The 20,096-nt window shown below is 41.6% G+C and overlaps 1 protein-coding gene across 3 annotated transcripts in view; it reads left to right on the forward strand.

The window, feature by feature from the left end:
• Positions 1–20,096, forward strand: part of cblb (Cbl proto-oncogene B, E3 ubiquitin protein ligase) — a 150,832-nt gene that overhangs the window by 80,713 nt on the left and 50,023 nt on the right. For all 3 annotated transcript variants that reach the window (XM_021563293.3, XM_021563294.3, XM_090200188.1), the window contains 2 exons: positions 6,086–6,173; positions 14,501–14,632. In XM_021563293.3, coding sequence (XP_021418968.3) covers positions 6,086–6,173; positions 14,501–14,632 — 220 coding nt within the window. The remainder of the gene's footprint in view (positions 1–6,085; positions 6,174–14,500; positions 14,633–20,096) is intronic.

Here is a 20,096-nt window from a genome sequence, read left to right on the forward strand (position 1 = left end):
CCAGAGCCCGGACTTGAACCCGATCGAACATCTCTGGTGAGACCTGAAAATAGTTGTGCAGTGACGCTCCCCATCCAACCTGACAGAGCTTGAGAGGATCTGCAGAGAAGAATGGGATAAATTCCCCAAATACAGGTGTGCCAAGCTTTATGCATCATACCCAACAAGACTTGAGGCAGTATTCGCTGCCACAGGTGCTTCAACAAAGTACAGAGTAAAGGGTTAGAATACTTATGTAAATGTGATATTTCAGTTTTTGTGATTATGGAGTATTGTGTAGTTTGATGTGAAAAAAAAAACATTTTATCAATTTTAGAATAAGGCTGTAACATAATGTTGGAGGAAATTATAGTTGAAATGATTAATTATGTATACATTTATTAGAATTCCTCTAACACATAACAAAATGTGGAAAAAGTGAAGGGGTCTGAATACTTTCCAAATGCACTGTATGTTATTTGTGTGTGACTCTTCACAGTCCTCGCTGTTCCATAGTGTGTATTTGTATCGTTTTTTTAAATTTGATTTTATTGCTTGCGTGAGTTACTTGATGTGGATTAGAGTTCCATGTAGCCATGGCTCTGTTTAGTACTGTGCACTTGTCAGCTCAGGGATTTGATCTTGCAACCTTTTGGTTACTAGTCCAAAGTCGCCGCCCGTTTTGGAGGTGTTCAGAACAAGGTTAAGGGGAGAGAAAGCTTGTTGGACACTAAGAAAGTTTTGTTGTAGAGCATTTAACACAAAATCCAGGGAGGGGCCAGCTGAGTATAAGACTGTATCACCTGTATATACAGTATATCACAAAAGTGAGTACACCCCTCACATTTATGTAAATATTTGAGTATATCTTTTCATGTGAGAACACTGAAGAAATGACACTTTGCTACAATGTAAAGTAGTGAGTGTACAGCTTGTATAACAGTGTAAATTTGCTCTCCCCTCAAAATAACTCAACACACAGCCATTAATGCCTAAACCGCTGGCAACAAAAGTGAGTGCACCCCTAAGTGAACGAACGTCACTTCATGTGTACCTTTTGATAGAGGCGCGTAAACCAGAAAAGTAGCGTCAGTTTGTTTTGCTCCTGTATTGAACACAGATCATCCCGTCTTCAATTTGATCGATTATATACGTTTAGAAATACCTAAAGTTGTATTACAAAAGTAGTTTGAAATGTTTTGAAGTTTTACAGGTAACTTTTGAGATATTTTGTAATGACGTTGCGTAAGTTGGAAGCAGTGTTTTTCTGGATCAAACGTGCCAAATAAATTGACATTTTGGATAGATAGACGGAATTAATCGAACAAAAGGACCATTTGTGATGTTTATGCGACATGTAGGAGTGCCAACAAAAGAAGCTCGTCAAAGGTAAGGCATGATTTATATTTTATTTCTGCATTTTGTGTCACGCCTTCAGAGTTGAAATACGCTACTCTCTCATTGTTTACTGTTGTGCTATCATCAGATAATAGCATCTTATGCTTTCACCGAAAAGCCTTTTTGAAATCTGACATGATGACTGGATTCACAACGAGTGTAGCTTTAATTTGCTATCTTGCATGTGTAATTTAATGAAAGTTAGATTTTTATAGATATGTATTTGCATTTTCCCTGGCTATTGGCCATGTGGGACGCAAGCGTCCCGCCTACCCCAGAGAGGTTAAGGCCATGCAACCTGAGTTGTAACCTGAGTGAGGTGCACATGTACAGTACATAAACAGATGCATGCGCCATATTTTTATGTGGATGCGCCATATATTTATGTGGTGGACACTTGATACTGTTAAGTTCTAATTTTCAGAGTAAATAACTCACGGACACCTAGAAGCTTAACCAAGTTGAATTCTTCCCAAAGGGTTGATACCGCTGGATTCAGACAAACCGACATTTCACACAAGCACTGATATTTAATCCTTTCTCCTAAGCTGAGTCTCCTCCTCCACAACTGAACAGCCAATGCATCTCTGTTGCCAGACAGAACCTTAGTGATTGATATCTGTTCTTCCTCACTTCATCTAACCTGACCTCTACCCCAAAGTGCTCACTCCTCCCCAACTCAAGGCTTTCATGTTTATTGATACCAGACTGTGTCTCTTCTCCTCCCAGAGTATCCCTGATGGCCAGCAATAACATATCCTGACATAATGTAAACATTATACATCACCCTCTCTCCCTCAGTGACATTGTTAGTTTCTAAGATCTCCACCCGTCTCCCCTTATCAATGCCTGCCACATGTAATCTCTTCCTTGCACTCAACACATTCCAAGCTTAGTGTAACAAACTTCTTCGTCTGATGAGGAGTAGGATAGATCCTACTTGCAGACTGGCAGCTCCTTACAGACTGGCAGCTCCTTACAGACTGGCAGCTCCGTGCAGACTGGCAGCTCCTTGCAGACTGGCAGCTCCTTGCAGACTGGCAGCTCCTTGCAGACTGGCAGCTCCTTGCAGACTGGCAGCTCCTTGCAGACTGACAGCTCTGGCTGCTTCATGCAGACTGACAGCTCTGGCTGCTCCATGCAGACTGACAGCTCTGGCTGCTCCATGCAGACTGACAGCTCTGGCTGCTCCATGCAGACTGACAGCTCTGGCTGCTCCATGCAGACTGACAGCTCTGGCTGCTCCATGCAGGCTGGCAGCTCTGGCTGCGCTGAACAGGCGGGAGACTCCGGCAGCGCAGGAGAGGAGAAAGGCTCTGGCTGCGCTGAACAGGCGGGAGACTCCAGCAGCGCTGTAGAGGAGAAAGGCTCTGGCTGCGCTGAACAGGCGGGAGACTCCGGCAGCGCTGAAGAGGAGAGAGGCTCCGGCAGCGCTGTAGAGGCGGAAGGCTCTGGCAGCGCTAAACAGGCGACGCGCACTGTAGGCCTGATGCGTGGTGCTGGCACTGGTGGTACTGGGCCGAGGACACGCACAGGAAGCCTGGTGCGGGGAGCTGCTACCGGAGGGCTGGGGTGTGGAGGTGGCACAGGATGGGCTAGACCGTGAAGGCGTACTGGAGATCTTGAGAGCAGTGCTGGCACAGGACGTGCAAGGCTAGGGATGTGCACAGGAGGCCTGGTGCGTGAGGCTGGAACCAACTTCACCAGCCGACTAACACGCACCTCAGGACGAGTATGGAGCGCTAACCCAGGTGCCATCAAATCCCCGACACGTTCCGTCGGGCGAATTCCATGCAAAAAGCACCAACACAGCAACTCCCTCATTTCTCTCTCCTCCAATTTCCCCATTAACTTCTTCACAGTCTCTGCTTCGCTCACCTCCAACACCGGCTCTGTTTCTGGTCTCCTCCTTGGCTCCTCACGATAAACAGGGGGAGTTGGCTCAGGTCTGAACCCTGACTCTGCCACACTCTCCCTGAGCCCCCCCCCCCCCCAAGACATTTTTGGGGCTGACTCTCGGGCCTCCGTCCGCGCCGCCTTTCTTGCTTCGCAAACTCCATTCTCCTATATCCTTCCGCGCACTGCTCCATCAAATCCCAGGCGGGCTCCGGCACTCTCCCTGGGTCGACCGCCCACCTGTCTATCTCCTCCCAAGAGGTATAGTCCATACTGTACTCCTTTTTGGGCTGCTCCTGTTGCCTCTTCTCCTGCTGCACCTTTGGGCGGCTACACTCCCCTGGTTTAGCCCAGGGTCCTCTCCCGTCGAGGATTTCCTCCCATGTCCAGAAATCCTTATTGCGCATCTCCTCTTTGGGCTGCTCCTGCCTGTTGACACGCTGCTTGGTCCTTTTGTGGTGGGTGATTCTGTCACGGTTTTCTGTATAGGAAAGAGAGTCGGACCAAAATGCAGCGTGTAGATTGCGATCCATGTTTAATGAACGAACATAAAACACGAATCAATAACAAACACTACAAAACAAAGAACTTAACGAAAACCGAAACAGCCTATACTTGTGTAAACTAACACAGAGACAGGAACAACGACACATTGGACAATCACCCACGACAAACTCAAAGAATATGGCTGCCTAAATATGGTTCCCAATCAGAGACAACGATAAACACCTGCCTCTGATTGAGAACCACTCCAGACAGCCATAGACTTTGCTAGATCATCCCACTATCTACAATCCCAATACATACACACCAAAACCCCAAGACAAAACACACCACAATACAAAAACCCCATGCCACACCCTGGCCTGACCCAAAACATGAAGATAAACACAAAATACTTCGACCAGGGCGTGACAGAGAGTCATTTGAATAGAGGCACTGCAGATTGTGCTGATGACTGGTCCGTCAGAACCACGCATGAACAAGGCAATCTATATTCGGAGAACCTGTTTCTGTCCTGCCCTTGACTTTGGTGCAGGGCATGTGATGTCCATAGCCTCTTCATCGCAAAACTCTCTGATCTTCTCAAAAAGATACGTTTGTCTAGCTGTGTCTAGTCCAGGTGGGGCTTGTACAGGCAGACCATCTATTTGGTGAAGAAATGGTGAATGGATGATCTCCGCATGTGTGGTTCCCACCGTAAAGCATGGAGTTGGAGGTGTGTTGGGGTGGGGGTGCTTTGCTGGTGACAGTCAGTGATTTATTTAGAATTCAAGGCACACTTAACCAGCATGGCTACCACAGCATTTTGAAGCGATACGCCATCCCATCTGGTTTGCACTTAGTGGGACTATAATTAGTTTTTCAACAGGACAATGACCCAGCACACCTCCAGGCTGTGTAAGGGCTATTTGACCAAGAAGGAGAGTGATGTAGTGCTGCATCAGATGACCTGGCCTCCACAATCACCCGACCTCAACCCAATTGAGATGGTTTGGGATGAGTTTGACCGCAGAGTGAAGGAAAAGCAGCCACAAGTGCTCAGCATATGTGGGAACTCCTTCATGAGTGTTGGAAAAGCATGGTGGCTACTTTGAAGAATCTAAAATCTAAAATAAATTTGGTTTGTTTAACACTTTTTTGGTTACTACATGATTCCATATGTGTTATTTCATAGTATTGATGTCTTCATTATTCTACAATGTAGAAAATAGTAAAAATGAAAGAAAAACCCTTGAATGAGTAGGAGCATCCAAACTTTTGACTGGTACTGTATGTTTGGACTGCAATTGTTTTATCTGCCAGTGTTGGACTGCAAAGGTTTTATCTGCCAGTGTTGTACACTGTGACAAAAACTAAACCTTATTATTTTGCTTCTACTACAAATCTACAATCATTGACGGGGTAGGGAGGGAATTGGGGCCTGCAATGCAAGTGCACATTTTGGGAGAAAGGTGGGGAATTGGGATGTAGCCATTTACACAGTCTTATTTCCTCTCTGTCTTGACTGCTCAGGCGACGAGGGATGATTACCTCTGTAAATGTAGTTTGATCTCTTTCGCCACACTTGAGTGGTTTCGGTTCAGAGCGCCTTTGGGAGGCGAGCAAAGGTGGCCCACTTCTGCAAATATTCTAATGGAGGATTCCTAGGATACAATTATGCATGAAAGCACATTAGGCTCACTGCCTGTGTGTGTCGGTGGACAAAGCAGTCAGATCATGGGGACTCGATTTGGAGAGAGCACTTCATGACTTCACTCTTCATAGTGCTGTCATAAGAAATGTATTGCGGTAAAATACAAATTGCAGAAACAAACTACCTTGGGCTCCCGAGTGGTGAAGTGGTCTAAGGCACTGCATCTCAGTGCTAGAGGTATCACTAGAGACACCCTGGTTTGAATCCGGGCTGTATCACAACCAGACGTGATTGCGAGTCCCATAGGGCGGCGCACAATTGGCCCAGTGTCGCCCAGTTTGGCTGGTGTAGGCCGTCATTGTAGAATTTGTTCTTAACTGACTTGCCTAGTTAAATAAAGGTCACCAATGCATTCATGTGCCATGCTCCATGAAACAAAAATATTTCTCCCAAAAAGTATTCTGTGTCAGGATAATGCTGAGTCTCTTTTAAAGTGGTCCTAAATTGAGATGCCATGCAATGTCATTTTTATGACTGTGTTATGAAGATGTTTGATAATAGATGAATAAATGTAGCTTGTTGTGCCTTCTGTGACATCTCTGTGTCGTTCTTAGTTTTTGTCAGCAGTCTGCAAAGAATGCTGTGATATCTAAGCTGTCTATCTTCTGTCCTCAGCTACTTGTTTCCTGACGGACGCAGCTACAACCCTGACCTTAAAGGCTTGTGTGAACCCACCATCCATGATCACATTAAAGTCACACAGGTCAGTGTGTGGGGTGTGTGTGTGTGAGAGAGAGGGAGAGAGAGAGAGAGAATATTGCATTTTTGCAAATTGCTTTACAGCGAAAGCACACCAAACGATTATGTTAGGTCAGCACCTAGTCACAGAAAATCATACAGCCATTTTCCAGCCAAGGAGTGGGCTCACAAAAGTCAGAAATAGCGATTAAATTAATCACTAACCTTTCATGATCTTCATAAGATGGCACTCACAGGACTTAATGTTACACAATAACTGTGTGTTTTGTTCGATAAAGTTAATATTTATGTCCAAAAACCTCATTTGAAATTGGTGTGTTATGTTCAGAAATGCATTTTCTCAAACAAACATCTGGTGAAAGTGCAGAGAGCCACATCAAATTACAGAAATACTCATCATAAACATTGATAAAAGATACAGGTGTTATGCATGGAATTATAGATCAACTTCTCCTTAATGCAACCACTGTGTCAGATTTCAAAAAGGCTTTATGGCGAAAGCACACCTTGCGATTATGTCAGGTCAGCACCTAGCCACAGAAAAACATACAGCTATTTTCCAAAGAAGGAGAGGTGTTACAAAAGTCAGAAATAGCATTATAAATATTCACTTACCTTTGATGATCTTCATCAGAATGCACTCCCAGGAATCTCAGTTCCACAATAAATGTTTGATTTGTTCGATAAAGTCCATCATTTATGTTCAAATACCTCCTTTTTGTTCGCACGTTTAGTTCACAAATCCAAACTCACGAGGTGTGGGCAAGTCCAGGCGAAATTTCAGGCGAAAAGTCCAAAAAGTTATATTACAATTCGAAGGAAGATGTCAAACGATGTATAGAATCAATCTTTAGGATGTTTTTGTCATAAATCTTCAATAATGTTTCCACCGGACAATTCCTTTGTCTTTAGAAATGAAAAGAAACGCAGCTACCTCTCTCAGCCGTGCGCATGATTTAGCTCATGGCACTCTGCCTGACACCTGACTCAAACAGCTCTCATTCTCTCCCCCTTCACAGAAGAAGCCTGAAACAAGGTTATAAAGACTGTTGACATCTAGTGGAAGCCTTATGAAGTGCAATATGACCCCATAGACACTGTATATTCAATAGGCAATGACTTGAAAAACTACAAACCTTAGATTTCCCACTTCCTATTTTTTTCTCAGGGTTTTGCCTGCCATATGATTTCTGTTATACTCACAGACATCATTCAAACAGTTTTAGAAACGTAAACGAGTGTTTTATATCCAAATCTACTAATTATATGCATATTCTAGCTTTTGGGCCTGAGTAGCAGGCAGTTTACTCTGGGCACCTTATTATCCAAGCTACTCAATACTGCCCCCCCAGTCCCAAAGAAGTTAAGAACTGTACCTTTTTTTTCCCAAAATGACATAACCAAAAACTAACTGCCTGTAGCTCAGGACCTGAAGCAAGGATATGCATATTATTGATGCCATTTGAAAGGAAGCACTTTGAAGTTTGTGGAAATGTGAAATGAATGTAGGAGGATATAACACATTAGATCTGGTAAACGATAATACAAACAAAAAAAACAGGCGTTTATAATTTTTTTAAATAATCTTTGAAATACAAGAGAAAGTCAATCATGTATAGTTTAGGCACAATTTAGATTTTGGCCACTAGATGGCAGCAGTGTGCGCGCAAAGTTTCAGATTGAGCCAGTGAAGCATGGCAATACTAGTGAATATTTTGTATCAAGTCTGCCCAAATGTGCCGGATTGGTAAATTGATTCATTTTCAAGTACGTGACTACAGAGAACATACAAAATGATATGGTAATACAACATTTAAGTTTACACACTCCCAGGAATATCATACATGATGGATCATTAGCTTATACTTAAACTATGCTACATTTTATTTCTGGGACCCTCAGGATGACAAATCAGAGCAATATTACTGAATGTGAGTACATTATTTACCTTCAGAGGTGAATGTATTAAACCAGTTGCCGTGATAAAAGTTCTGCTGTTGTGCACTCTCCTCAAACAATAGCATGGCATTTTTTCACTGTAATAGCTACTGTAAATTGGACAGTGCAGTTAGATTAACAATAATGTAAGCGTTCTGCCCATATAAGACATGTCTATGTCTTGGAAAGGTTGCTTTTACTTACAACTGTCATGCTAATCACATTAGCGCACGTTAGCTCAACCATCCCGGAATAGGAACACCCATCCTGTAGAGGGCTGGTCTTCCGTTCTAACAAAAGTGGCTGCTATGCAGGCTGACTAACGTTCTTGTCACTCCCAACTTCAGCTAACTCCGTCACGTCAAACATTGCACCTGGAATGACAGCCCACTAGCTGCATTTTCGTCTGTTTGAGCTTTTTTTTTTATTGTCATTTACTTGGATATATCCATAATAATGATGATGATGGGTGATTTCGGCCTGGCTCAGAAAAGGTTTTGTCTTGTCTGGACACCTCTCTATTATATTTCTATTTGTATTTATTATGGATAACCATTAGCTCCTGCCAAGACTCTTCCCAGGGTCCGGCAAAATTAAGGCAGTTATACAATTTTAAAAACATTACAATACATTAATTACAGAATTCCCAACACACTTAAGTGTGTGCCCTCATGCCCATATTCCACTACCACATATCGCAACACAAAATCCATGTGTACGTGTGTGTATAGTGCGTATGTTATCATGTGTCTGTGCCTATGTTTGTGTTACTTCACAGTCCCTGCTGTTCCATATGGTGTATTTTTACCTGCTTTTTAAAACTGATTCTACTGCTTGCATCAGTTACCTGATGTGGAATAGAGTTCCATGTAGTACTATGCGCCTCCCATAGTCTGTTCTGGACTTGGGGACAGTGAAGAGACCTCTGGTGGCATGGATTGTGGGGTATGCATTGGTGTCCGAGCTGTGTGCTAGTATTTTAAACAGACAGCTCCGTACCTTCTGCTTCTCAACACCTCTTACAAAAACAAGTAACGAGGAAGTCAATCTCTCTTCCACTTTGAGCCATGAGAGATTGACATGCATGTCATTAATGTTAGCTCTCCGTGTACTTTTAAGGACCAGCCGTGCTGCCCTGTTCTGAGCCAACTGCAATTTTCCCAAGTCCCTCTTTGTGGTACCTGACCACACGGGTCCAGGTGCGACAAAACTAGGGCCTGTAGGACCTGCCTTGTTGATAGAGTTGTTAAGAAGGCAGAGCAGTGCTTTATTATGGACAGACTTCTCCCCAGCTTAGCTACTGTTGTGTCAATATGTTTTGACCATGACAGTTTACAATCCAGGGTTACGCAGTTTTTATCACCTCAACTTGCTCAATTTTAATTACGAGATGTAGTTGAGGTTTAGGGTTTTGTGAATGATTTGTCGCAAATACAATGCTTTTAGGTATTGGAAATATTTAGGACTAACTTATTCCTTGTTACCCATTCCGAAACTAACTGCAGATCTTTGTTAAGTGTTGCAGTCATTTCAGTTGCTGTAGTAGCTGACGTGTATAGAGTTGAGTCATCCGCATACATAGACACATTGGCCTTACGCAATGCCAGTCGAATGTCGTTAGTAAAGATTGAAAAAGGCAAGGGGCCTGAACAGCTACCCTGGGGAATTCCTGATTCTGTTGGAGAAGCTTCCATTAAAGAACACCCTCTGTGATCTGGGGCGGCAGGGTAGCCTAGAGGTTAGAGCGTTGGACTAGCGTTGGACTGAGCTGACATCTGTCGTTCTGCCCCTGAACAGGCAGTTAACCCAATGTTTCTAGGCCGTCATTGAAAATAAGAATTTGTTCTTAACTGACTTGTCTAGTTAAATAAAGGTAAAATGAAAAAGGTCATTCTTTGTCCACATTATAGCAGGGGATGTAAAGCCATAACACATACATTCTTCCAGCAGCAGCCTATGATCGATAATGTCAAAAGCTGCACTGAAGTCTAACAAAACAGCCCCACAACCATTTTATCAATTTCTCTCATCAGTCATTTGTGTAAGTGCCGTGCTTGTTGAGTGTCATTCCCTATGAGTGCTGAAAGTCTATTGTCAATTTGTTTACTGTATCTGGTCAAACACAAAGTTTACTAAGGGTTAGTAACAGACTGATTGGTCTGCTATTTGAGCCAGTAAAGGGGGCATTACTATTCTTGGGTAGCGGAATGACTTTAGCTTCCCTCCAGGCCTGAGGGCACACACTTTGTGGTAGGGTCCAGGGGAGTTTGCGTTTCAAAAGTGAAACAAATCTTCAGAGGTCGGACAGGCAGCCAGCTTATATTACCCCAGCTGTACCAAACGAAATGCTAGGCTACAATCAAGGGGAAATAATGTGCGAGTTGAGATAAATAGAATAGATGCAAATTCTTATGATGGTGAAATTCTGATGGTAGTGCAATGATAATTGATGGAACTGTTAGCAGGCATAGTGTGCCTGTAACAGCCAATACAGCACAGCTTGGAACGCTGCTCCTACAATCAGCATCTAGGATCCAAACAACCTGTTTTATAATGGCAATTGTGACCGCATTGCAGAAAGCTAAGACTCTCAGGAACATAGTGCCGTGGAAAATGTATTTGTTCCCTTTCAGATTTGTGCATACTTTTGACACTGAATGTTATCAGATCTTCAACCCAAACCGAATATTAGATAAAAGGAAACTGAGTGAACAAATAACACAAAATGTTGATACTTATTTCATTTACTGAATTAACAAAAGTATGCAACAGTCAATACCCCTGTGTGAAAAAGTAATTGCCCCCTTATACTCAATAACTGATTGTGTCACCTTTAACTGCAATGACTGCAACCAAATGCTTCTTGTAGTTGTTGATCAGTCTCTCACATTGCTGTGGAGGAATTTTGGCCCACTCGTCCATGTGGAACTGCTTTAACTCAGCGACATTTGTGGGTTTCATGAACTTTCCAATAATTGTCTGATGTATTTCAATCACTTCAAAGCCTACTTCATTTAGACTAATTTAGGCATTACCTGATTTGACATGTCTTTGTGTTATTTATAAGGCCAGATTCAACATTTTCATAAAGTACTTTTTACACATTTGTTTCGGATACCCCCAAGAGTTCTAAAGTAGAGAATAAAATAGTCTGATGGTCCATGTTATCACCAACTTAAAACAAATATGTGTTAATAGGGTAGTAATATAATAAAGAAAACACTTAGTATTCCGAGGAATTCACTGTACTTCAACATTGTAAAGGTCTGCCACATCTGTTTCTGTCTCTCATCATCCCTAAAAAGTGGTTATCAATCAGAGCTTGTCAAACCTGATAGACCAACATTATCACAAAATGCAGCCTAAATCACATGAATCAGCCAATAAGTCAATAAGTCCGTCGATCATATGCTGAGGTTATGAAACAATATCTTGTTCAAGTTGAGCTTTAACCAAAAACTATGGATAGGGGCAAACTTACCATGTTCAAAATGACATGACCAAATCAACTCAATGACTTGGTTTGAAGTTACTTAGAGGTGATTAGGCCATAACTTTTGAACATGGTGAGCTTGCCACCATCACCCTTAGTTTTTTGGTTATTTTGTCTACAGTTCACTCAAGTTGGCAGTGGCTTTTGATACCAATCTGAACCATGGATGACTGTCTCTCCTGCCCCCATAGATTACTTTCTGGGTAAATGACAAAACAGGGGAAGAAAGTAAGGCATTTGTCTGTTGGTCCTGCATTAAAGACCTTTAATTTGTGGAAAAAATTGTGATAAAGTAAACCAGTTTCATTTAAGCACCGAAAATTGACAGCTGTTTCTTACGGATTGCAAAATAGTTGAGAAGAGTTTTTTGATGTACCGTTTCCATGGCACATGGTTTATGAACTAATACACAAAATGAATCCGCCGGATTCTAAACTTTGAGTTTTTCAATTTAAATTATTATACAAAATTCTTGCAACCAATAGGATGTTATATATATATATATATCGAGGATGCAACCGTCTCAGCTCTGCAGATTTTGCTGCGAAGAGACAGAATCGTTAGATCATTTGTGTTGGTACTCTCTATATGTAGCTTGTTTTTGGTTGCATGTTCAGGAATGGCTGAAGAATTGCAACATTTACCTGGAGTTAACTCTACAAATAGCACTGCTGGATGATCTGACAAGTCATTGTCAATTGACCAATAATATAATAATACTCTTAGCAAAAATGTTTAACTTACATTTACAATCTGTAGAAACTATGAGAATAGAAAGGTTCAGAACGTTTGTGAAACATCACAGCACAATTGAAAAATATATATCAAATAGAATTCAAAACTGGACGGTATTCAGAGATAGATGGGAGCGGTTTCATGGAGCTGAAGGATGGGACTAAAAACAAACAAAAGATAACTAATGTAAAATGTGACCGACTGGCTCAAATCAGTCTTGTGTAGAACATTTTCACATTGGATAAAAGTAGAGACTCAGAGCTACAACATGGTATATCATAGACTACAGTGGAGGAACAATGGGAACATAATTCTACTTTGAAAGTTGATAAAGTTGTAAACTCACTTTCGAGAAAATGTCCTTTAAATGTTTTGGTACTACTACTGGAGAGCACTTCTTTGTCTACACCCATTCAGCATCGTTCACACCCTCTCAAGGTTTAGCCCCACCCCTAACAATAGCAGTCAAGCACTCAAGCTAACTTGCTAGCTACTTCCAGACACAAATGAGAGAACAGCTCACTGAACATTACTCTCCCTAGCAGAGCTGGTTAGGCTGTTGGTGACTGCAACTGTAAGAGATTTTCAGTTTGTAAATTCAGAGTGTTTCGCTCTCTGAGTGTTCAGAGCACACACTGGACGCTCTGGCCGAACTTTCTGACCTCACAACGGCAGTCAAGCACTCAAGCTAACTGGCTAACATTGGCTAGCTTGCTAGCTACTTCCAGACACAATTGAGAGAACACCCCACTCTGACCATTTTACTCGCCCTAGCAGAGCTGGTTAGGCTGTTTTCATGTTAACTGTGTTGCTGGCAACAATTTAGTTACCTTTTTTTGCCAATGTTTACTGACACCGGCCAGATTCAACGGACATTGAGCGTTTGTAAATTCATCAGTTGTTCTGCGCTCTGGCACTCAGAAAGCTTGCTAGCTAGGTAAACAATGTACCTAGCTTGGTAAACAAAGTGTAAGTTCACACATGTCACATAACGCGTTAGCTAACGAGCCAGACAGCTAACGTTAGCTAGTCAAACAACAATGAATAGTGCTAACTAACCATGTTCAATGTTAGCTAGCTAACATTAGGCTCTAGCTAGAACAGCAAACGGCTCTGAGAAACAAATAATAACATCAGCTAGGGAGCCAACCAGCTAACGTTAGCTTGAAATGAAACCACTTTCTGTCAAAAATTAGAAAACGTGTAATATCTGAAAATGTAACGTTAGCTAGCTAACGCTAGACTTTCTTACCTGTATGCATCATCGTGCATGGATTTGTCTCCCTGTCAGGAATGCCATATCACGGTTGCCCTTAGTTTGAAGATGAAATATGGAGACAGGTGTTTCCTCCATCTCTTTAGCTATCATGCTATAATTCCACTGATTTCAAAACTTGAACCTCCAGAAAGTGGACGCCACACTTATGCAGCTCCACTACATAATACATTTTTTAGAAAGCCGCGTTCGACTGGATTACCAACACAGACTGACAAGCTTCTATGGCAGACCAATCCGAACTCCTCTCTCGGCATGTTCAGCCCACTCATTATCTCAGCCAATCATGGCTAGTGGGAAGGTCGCTAATGTTTTCTGTGGCTAAAACAACAAGGCTTGTAATTTAACAATTTTATTCATATTTACAGATGGCATATGAGTTTGTTAGTAAGGCACATGAACGTTCACATGTTCAAGAAGGCATTTCTGCCCCAAAAACGCATTTTGATTAAAAACATTTTTTTACGTTCAAACGGCTCTCCTGTTAAGTCGTAACATGCGACATATGCCTAGTTTCCTGAATCGGTGTGTCCAAACTTTTGACTGGTACTGTATGTAAATGTGATATTTCTGTTGTTTTTCTTATTATAATTTCGCAAAAAAGTAAACAAAAAATGTTTTTGCTTTGTCATTATGGGGTATTGTGTGTAGATTGATGAGGGGAAAAAACAATTGAATCCATTTTAGTGTACGGCTGTAACGTAACAAAATGTGGAAAAAGTCGAGCAGTCTGAATACTTTCCCGAATGCACTATACATCTCACTTGATTCAAATTCACTTCCTTTAATTCAAATTCAATTAATATTCTGCTTCATGTGTGACCAATTCTTATTTTAATTCATGAGTTGTGTGTGCTGCCTCATAACTGACCCCTCTTTGGTCCTAAAGGAGCAGTACGAGCTCTACTGCGAGATGGGCTCCACCTTCCAGCTGTGCAAGATCTGCGCAGAGAACGACAAGGATGTAAAAATCGAGCCCTGCGGACACCTCATGTGCACCTCCTGCTTGACTGCCTGGCAGGTAATCAAATAAAATGTTGACGGTGCATTGCAGAGTGTATTTTGTCATTGTGAGTAGGGTTTGAATCTCAGGTTTACATGACAGGGATGGATCATGTTACACTAGCACAATCTATCTTGGCATTGCATGCGTGCCAATTGCTAGGCTAGTGCACAGAAAACCAAACAGCCTTTCCCGTATTTGTTCGATTGAGCCACAATTTATTTCAGCATCTGTGGTGCAAAACAAGGCATTTCTGTTTCCACTGTTAATGCTTTTCCAACAGTGTTCTTCATGTCTACTTAGTTGTCATGACTTTCCCTTCTGGGTGAGAATCAGAGAGAGCCCCCCCCTCCAACAGAGAGGAAGTTGGGGAAGTTGGCCAATACCTTGCAGGAACTCTCTTTCCCACTTTGCAGAAATGGAAGTTAAAAATCCCATTGTTACAGCAGAGAGATTTTGCAGTAGTGTAACATCAAAAGGTTGGACATTGAAACAATATTTCTTACCTAATTAATGTGGGAAATGGATGGTGGGGTCCAAACAATAATAATGTCAAACCAGTTGTTGTTTGGTGATATCATTAAAAATGTTATAATGGAAACATTGTAACTTTCACAATATACATGTCAGAGTCACATCTAAATGTTATAAAACTTATATGATTAAATATGAAACTATTGTTGAGAAGATGTGATTTTAGCCTTCTAGATAAGATAATGGTTTTTCATATAGACTTTGCCAAGTTAGTAACCATGCCCACGAGAGCACAGACATTGTGGCAACTTAATGGAACCGCCCTCCAAGCCGAGTGCTTAAAAGGACTAGCTGAAGAATTAACATATTAGACCAAAACATGCCGGGTTGCTGCCGGTGAGGACAGTGGTCATAGCTGTAACCTGAATAATCAACCATTTAGACCAGTACATGGCCAGGTTGCTACTGGGGTGTAAAATAGTTAGACTCTACCAAACCAGAAAATGGTAAGACCCTCAAACTCTCGACTTAAGAAGATAAAGACTACATCGGAAAATTCAGTCTGCAGCTGTTTAAGTACTTTAGTCTAGTAAACTCAACTGAGGACCACCGCGTGTGTACCTTTGAAGGATCCATTCTAAGGAAGACGAGAAAATAAGAACATTTTCCGATCAAACGACCATTAGTATATCAGGTGCTACAGTAGGTGCTAGTGATTAACATGGGTAACCGGAATCCCGGGACTGTCCCGGTAACACTCTTTACATTTCCCGAAAAAATAAAATGACAAGATCCGAGAAATTACAAAAACAAATATCCAATGTCAGCACTAATGCAGGCCCTACACAACATGCGCAACCTCAGATTAGCAACAAATAAAAGAGCACATTATCCAAACAGCTTTTTGCATGGAAACCTTTTACATCACACAAAGTCGCCATAAATTCAAAGCGCATGCATAGTTGACAATGCCGGACTGCACACGCGACCTAAATGCAATTAATAAATCCTACAGGGAACCCCTCTTTGAGCTGTCATTGTGAATCTTCAGGCAGTCACACATTTGATAGGCCTATGCACAATTCACTGTCACATGAAGTCTGTTATCAATTCAGAGAGTCATGAGGGAAAATTCTATATTCTCCTGTCCTAGAGCCTAGGCTATTTTCCTATCCAGTCCCAAAATCTTGACTCATGTCTCGCATGAAAATCCTTAACTTTATTATGTAATCCATAGGTTGCATTATCAGAGCACGTCTCTCGTGTATGCCTGTCAAAATATCGCTATAACTATTTCCACTCTTCATCTCCCAGTTATTCGTGAGCTTGTCTGCTATCTGTATAATCATCAACTCGATTTAGCCAAATATAGGAGATATTCTGTAATTCGTTGGAGGTTATCTAGCAAGTTTAGCAACTTTGGTCTTTTCACTTTCGTTTGACTGAGTAAGAATGACTATACAACGCTATACTCGGAGTGCGCTCTTGTGCATTGAGATAGCCTACTGCTGAAATGCGCTGCCGAACAAAGATAGTTACTCTATCATTAGTAAATACCGTTTAATTTGATCTGAAATCTGTACAGCCAAGCTGACAGGGTGGCACAGCGCCCCTCTTATCTGGGGAGAACCCTGGCATAGTGACCATATCTTGATTTTAAACGCTTTAAATGGGCACTTCCAGGATAACTATGAATTATTACCGGTATTGAAATTTGGTAGATTTTCTTGAAAATATTCATCCTTAGTAGGTGGTACATCTGCAGATAAAGCAAAACCCTGCTTGAATGGAACATTGGTGTGTGTGTGTGTGTGTGTGTGTGTGTGTGTGTGTGTGTGTGTGTGTGTGTGTGTGTGTGTGTGTGTGTGTGTGTGTGTGTGTGTGTGTGTGTGTGTGTGTGTGTGTGTGTATCAGATGGGACGGCAATGTGTGTATGTTTGTAATTACTGTCCTAATAAGTCTCTATTGGCCTCCTCCCGTAGTGGGACATCTGTGCTGCTTTTCCCAAGTAAACAATCTATTGTGTCATCTTATTGATATTCAGCAGAAACACAGACTTGCTTACAGGAGGTACTGTTTTGCACTGTTGGGTGTCATATATGTGTGGTGGATTCATTTGTTTATTTCTTTCAGCGATGTGTGTTAATAACCCTTTCATATTGGAGGTGGTCCTGATATACAGTAATTACAGATACACATCTATAGATACTGTCTGTACACATCACAAACAGACAGCTATGTATCATGTGCAAATACTGTAATATAAACCTATGAACTTGGTAATGCAGGAGATACAGAGACACATAAGAAATGATCTTGGGCACAGTTAGTTTTTGTTCTGTTTTAGTACACAAGCCTTACCCATCTCCTCCCTGTATGTAGGGCCCTATAAAAATCCGCTTTACAAAGAATGCGGACAGAATCACGGAATCCAGACATTAAAAACGGAATTCGACGATACTGAAAAATGTATTGAACTCAAAAGTTGTGTCCTGGAGTAGTTTAAGCATTGTTGTGGACTTAGAACATCGAATTTTGTTTTTCTATTTAAAAAGTGTGATTTTGAGAGCAAATATCTGAAAAAACAAAGAGAAACAGAGAAAATATTCACCCATTTTTATAGTGCCCTTTGAAAGGTTGATGTCAAGTTAGTGATGGTTTTAGAATGGTAGAATGGCTAAGCACATCCCTTAATATTTCTATGTCTATTGCTCCACCAGTGATTCCCATGGCTCTATCTGAAGTGGGCCCAAGGGCACGTATCTGTGTGTATGTGTGTGTGTGTGTGTCTTTGTCAGCGCAGTGATGTCAGGTGTGGGCCGTGTAAGTCATAGAGGGAACCTCCGTTCTCTCTATTTTATGACTAACTGAAAACCCCAGATATGTTCCAGTTGAGTCAAAAACGGGGGGGGTTCCCTCGTCACATTAACCTACTCAACAAGGACTTCTGGTACCACTTATTATTTAAAAAAGTTCAAACATCTGCCATTACTCAAAGATTCTTGATCACATCCTGTTATTTGAACTTACGAAAGTTTCTTAAGGCAGAAGGGGTGGGCCCTGGGGGGATTTGAATGGCCATTCTGTTTTTTGGAAAGGACGTGTTTGCGGGGCTTCTCTTCTGTTGTGATCAGATGTGGTTGTTTTTGGCCAAGAGCGGTGATGCATATATTTTTACACATTTACTGTAATGTACAGTATGTACATATATGGCTCTGCAACTCTGAATCTTCTGATTTGATTGATCAGATTAATATCTAACCTAGGACCAAAATGTACATGTCCAATGACTGGGATCGTCTGCATTTACTATACCTAGGGTTGCAAAATTCTGGGAACTTTCAATAAATTCCCTGGTTTTCCAGAAATCGTGATTGGAGGATTCTGGATTTCCTGCTTATTCCCGCCTGATTACTGAACCCTCCAGTGGTGTAAAAATGACCCAATTGTTATACTTGAGTAAAAGTAGAGATACCTTAATAGAAAATGACTCAAGTAAAAGTGAAAGTCACGCAGTAAAATCCTACTTGAATAAAAGTCTAAAAGTATTTGGTTTTAAATATACTTAAGTATTAAAAGTAAATGTAATTGCTAAAATACAGTGCCTTGCGAAAGTATTCGGCCCCCTTGAACTTTGCAACCTTTTGCCACATTTCAGGCTTCAAACATAAAGATATAAAACTGTATTTTTTTGTGAAGAATCAGCAACAAGTGGGACACAATCATGAAGTGGAACGACATTTATTGGATATTTCAAACTTTTTTAACAAATCAAAAACTGAAAAATTGGGCGTGCAAAATTATTCAGCCCCCTTAAGTTAATACTTTGTAGCGCCACCTTTTGCTGCGATTACAGCTGTAAGTCGCTTGGGGTATGTCTCTATCAGTTTTGCACATCGAGAGACTGAATTTTTTTGCCCATTCCTCCTTGCAAAACAGCTCGAGCTCAGTGAGGTTGGATGGAGAGCATTTGTGAACAGCAGTTTTCAGTTCTTTCCACAGATTCTCGATTGGATTCAGGTTCTGGACTTTGACTTGGCCATTCTAACACCTGGATATGTTTATTTTTGAACCATTCCATTGTAGATTTTGCTTTATGTTTTGGATCATTGTCTTGTTGGAAGACAAATCTCCGTCCCAGTCTCAGGTCTTTTGCAGACTCCATCAGGTTTTCTTCCAGAATGGTCCTGTATTTGGCTCCATCCATCTTCCCATCAATTTTAACCATCTTCCCTGTCCCTGCTGAAGAAAAGCAGGCCCAAACCATGATGCTGCCACCACCATGTTTGACAGTGGGGATGGTGTGTTCAGCTGTGTTGCTTTTACGCCAAACATAACGTTTTGCATTGTTGCCAAAAAGTTCAATTTTGGTTTCATCTGACCAGAGCACCTTCTTCCACATGTTTGGTGTGTCTCCCAGGTGGCTTGTGGCAAACTTTAAACGACACTTTTTATGGATATCTTTAAGAAATGGCTTTCTTCTTGCCACTCTTCCATAAAGGCCAGATTTGTGCAATATACGACTGATTGTTGTCCTATGGACAGAGTCTCCCACCTCAGCTGTAGATCTCTGCAGTTCATCCAGAGTGATCATGGGCCTCTTGGCTGCATCTCTGATCAGTCTTCTCCTTGTATGAGCTGAAAGTTTAGAGGGACGGCCAGGTCTTGGTAGATTTGCAGTGGTCTGATACTCCTTCCATTTCAATATTATCGCTTGCACAGTGCTCCTTGGGATGTTTAAAGCTTGGGAAATCTTTTTGTATCCAAATCCGGCTTTAAACTTCTTCACAACAGTATCTCGGACCTGCCTGGTGTGTTCCTTGTTCTTCATGATGCTCTCTGCGCTTTTAACGGACCTCTGAGACTATCACAGTGCAGGTGCAGTTATACGGAGACTTGATTACACACAGGTGGATTGTATTTATCATCATTAGTCATTTAGGTCAACATTGGATCATTCAGAGATCCTCACTGAACTTCTGGAGAGAGTTTGCTGCACTGAAAGTAA

The sequence above is a fragment of the Oncorhynchus mykiss genome, chromosome 15 (genome assembly GCF_057628025.1).
Source record: "Oncorhynchus mykiss isolate SJ-2025 chromosome 15, ASM5762802v1, whole genome shotgun sequence".
Taxonomy (NCBI): Eukaryota; Metazoa; Chordata; class Actinopteri; order Salmoniformes; family Salmonidae; genus Oncorhynchus; species Oncorhynchus mykiss.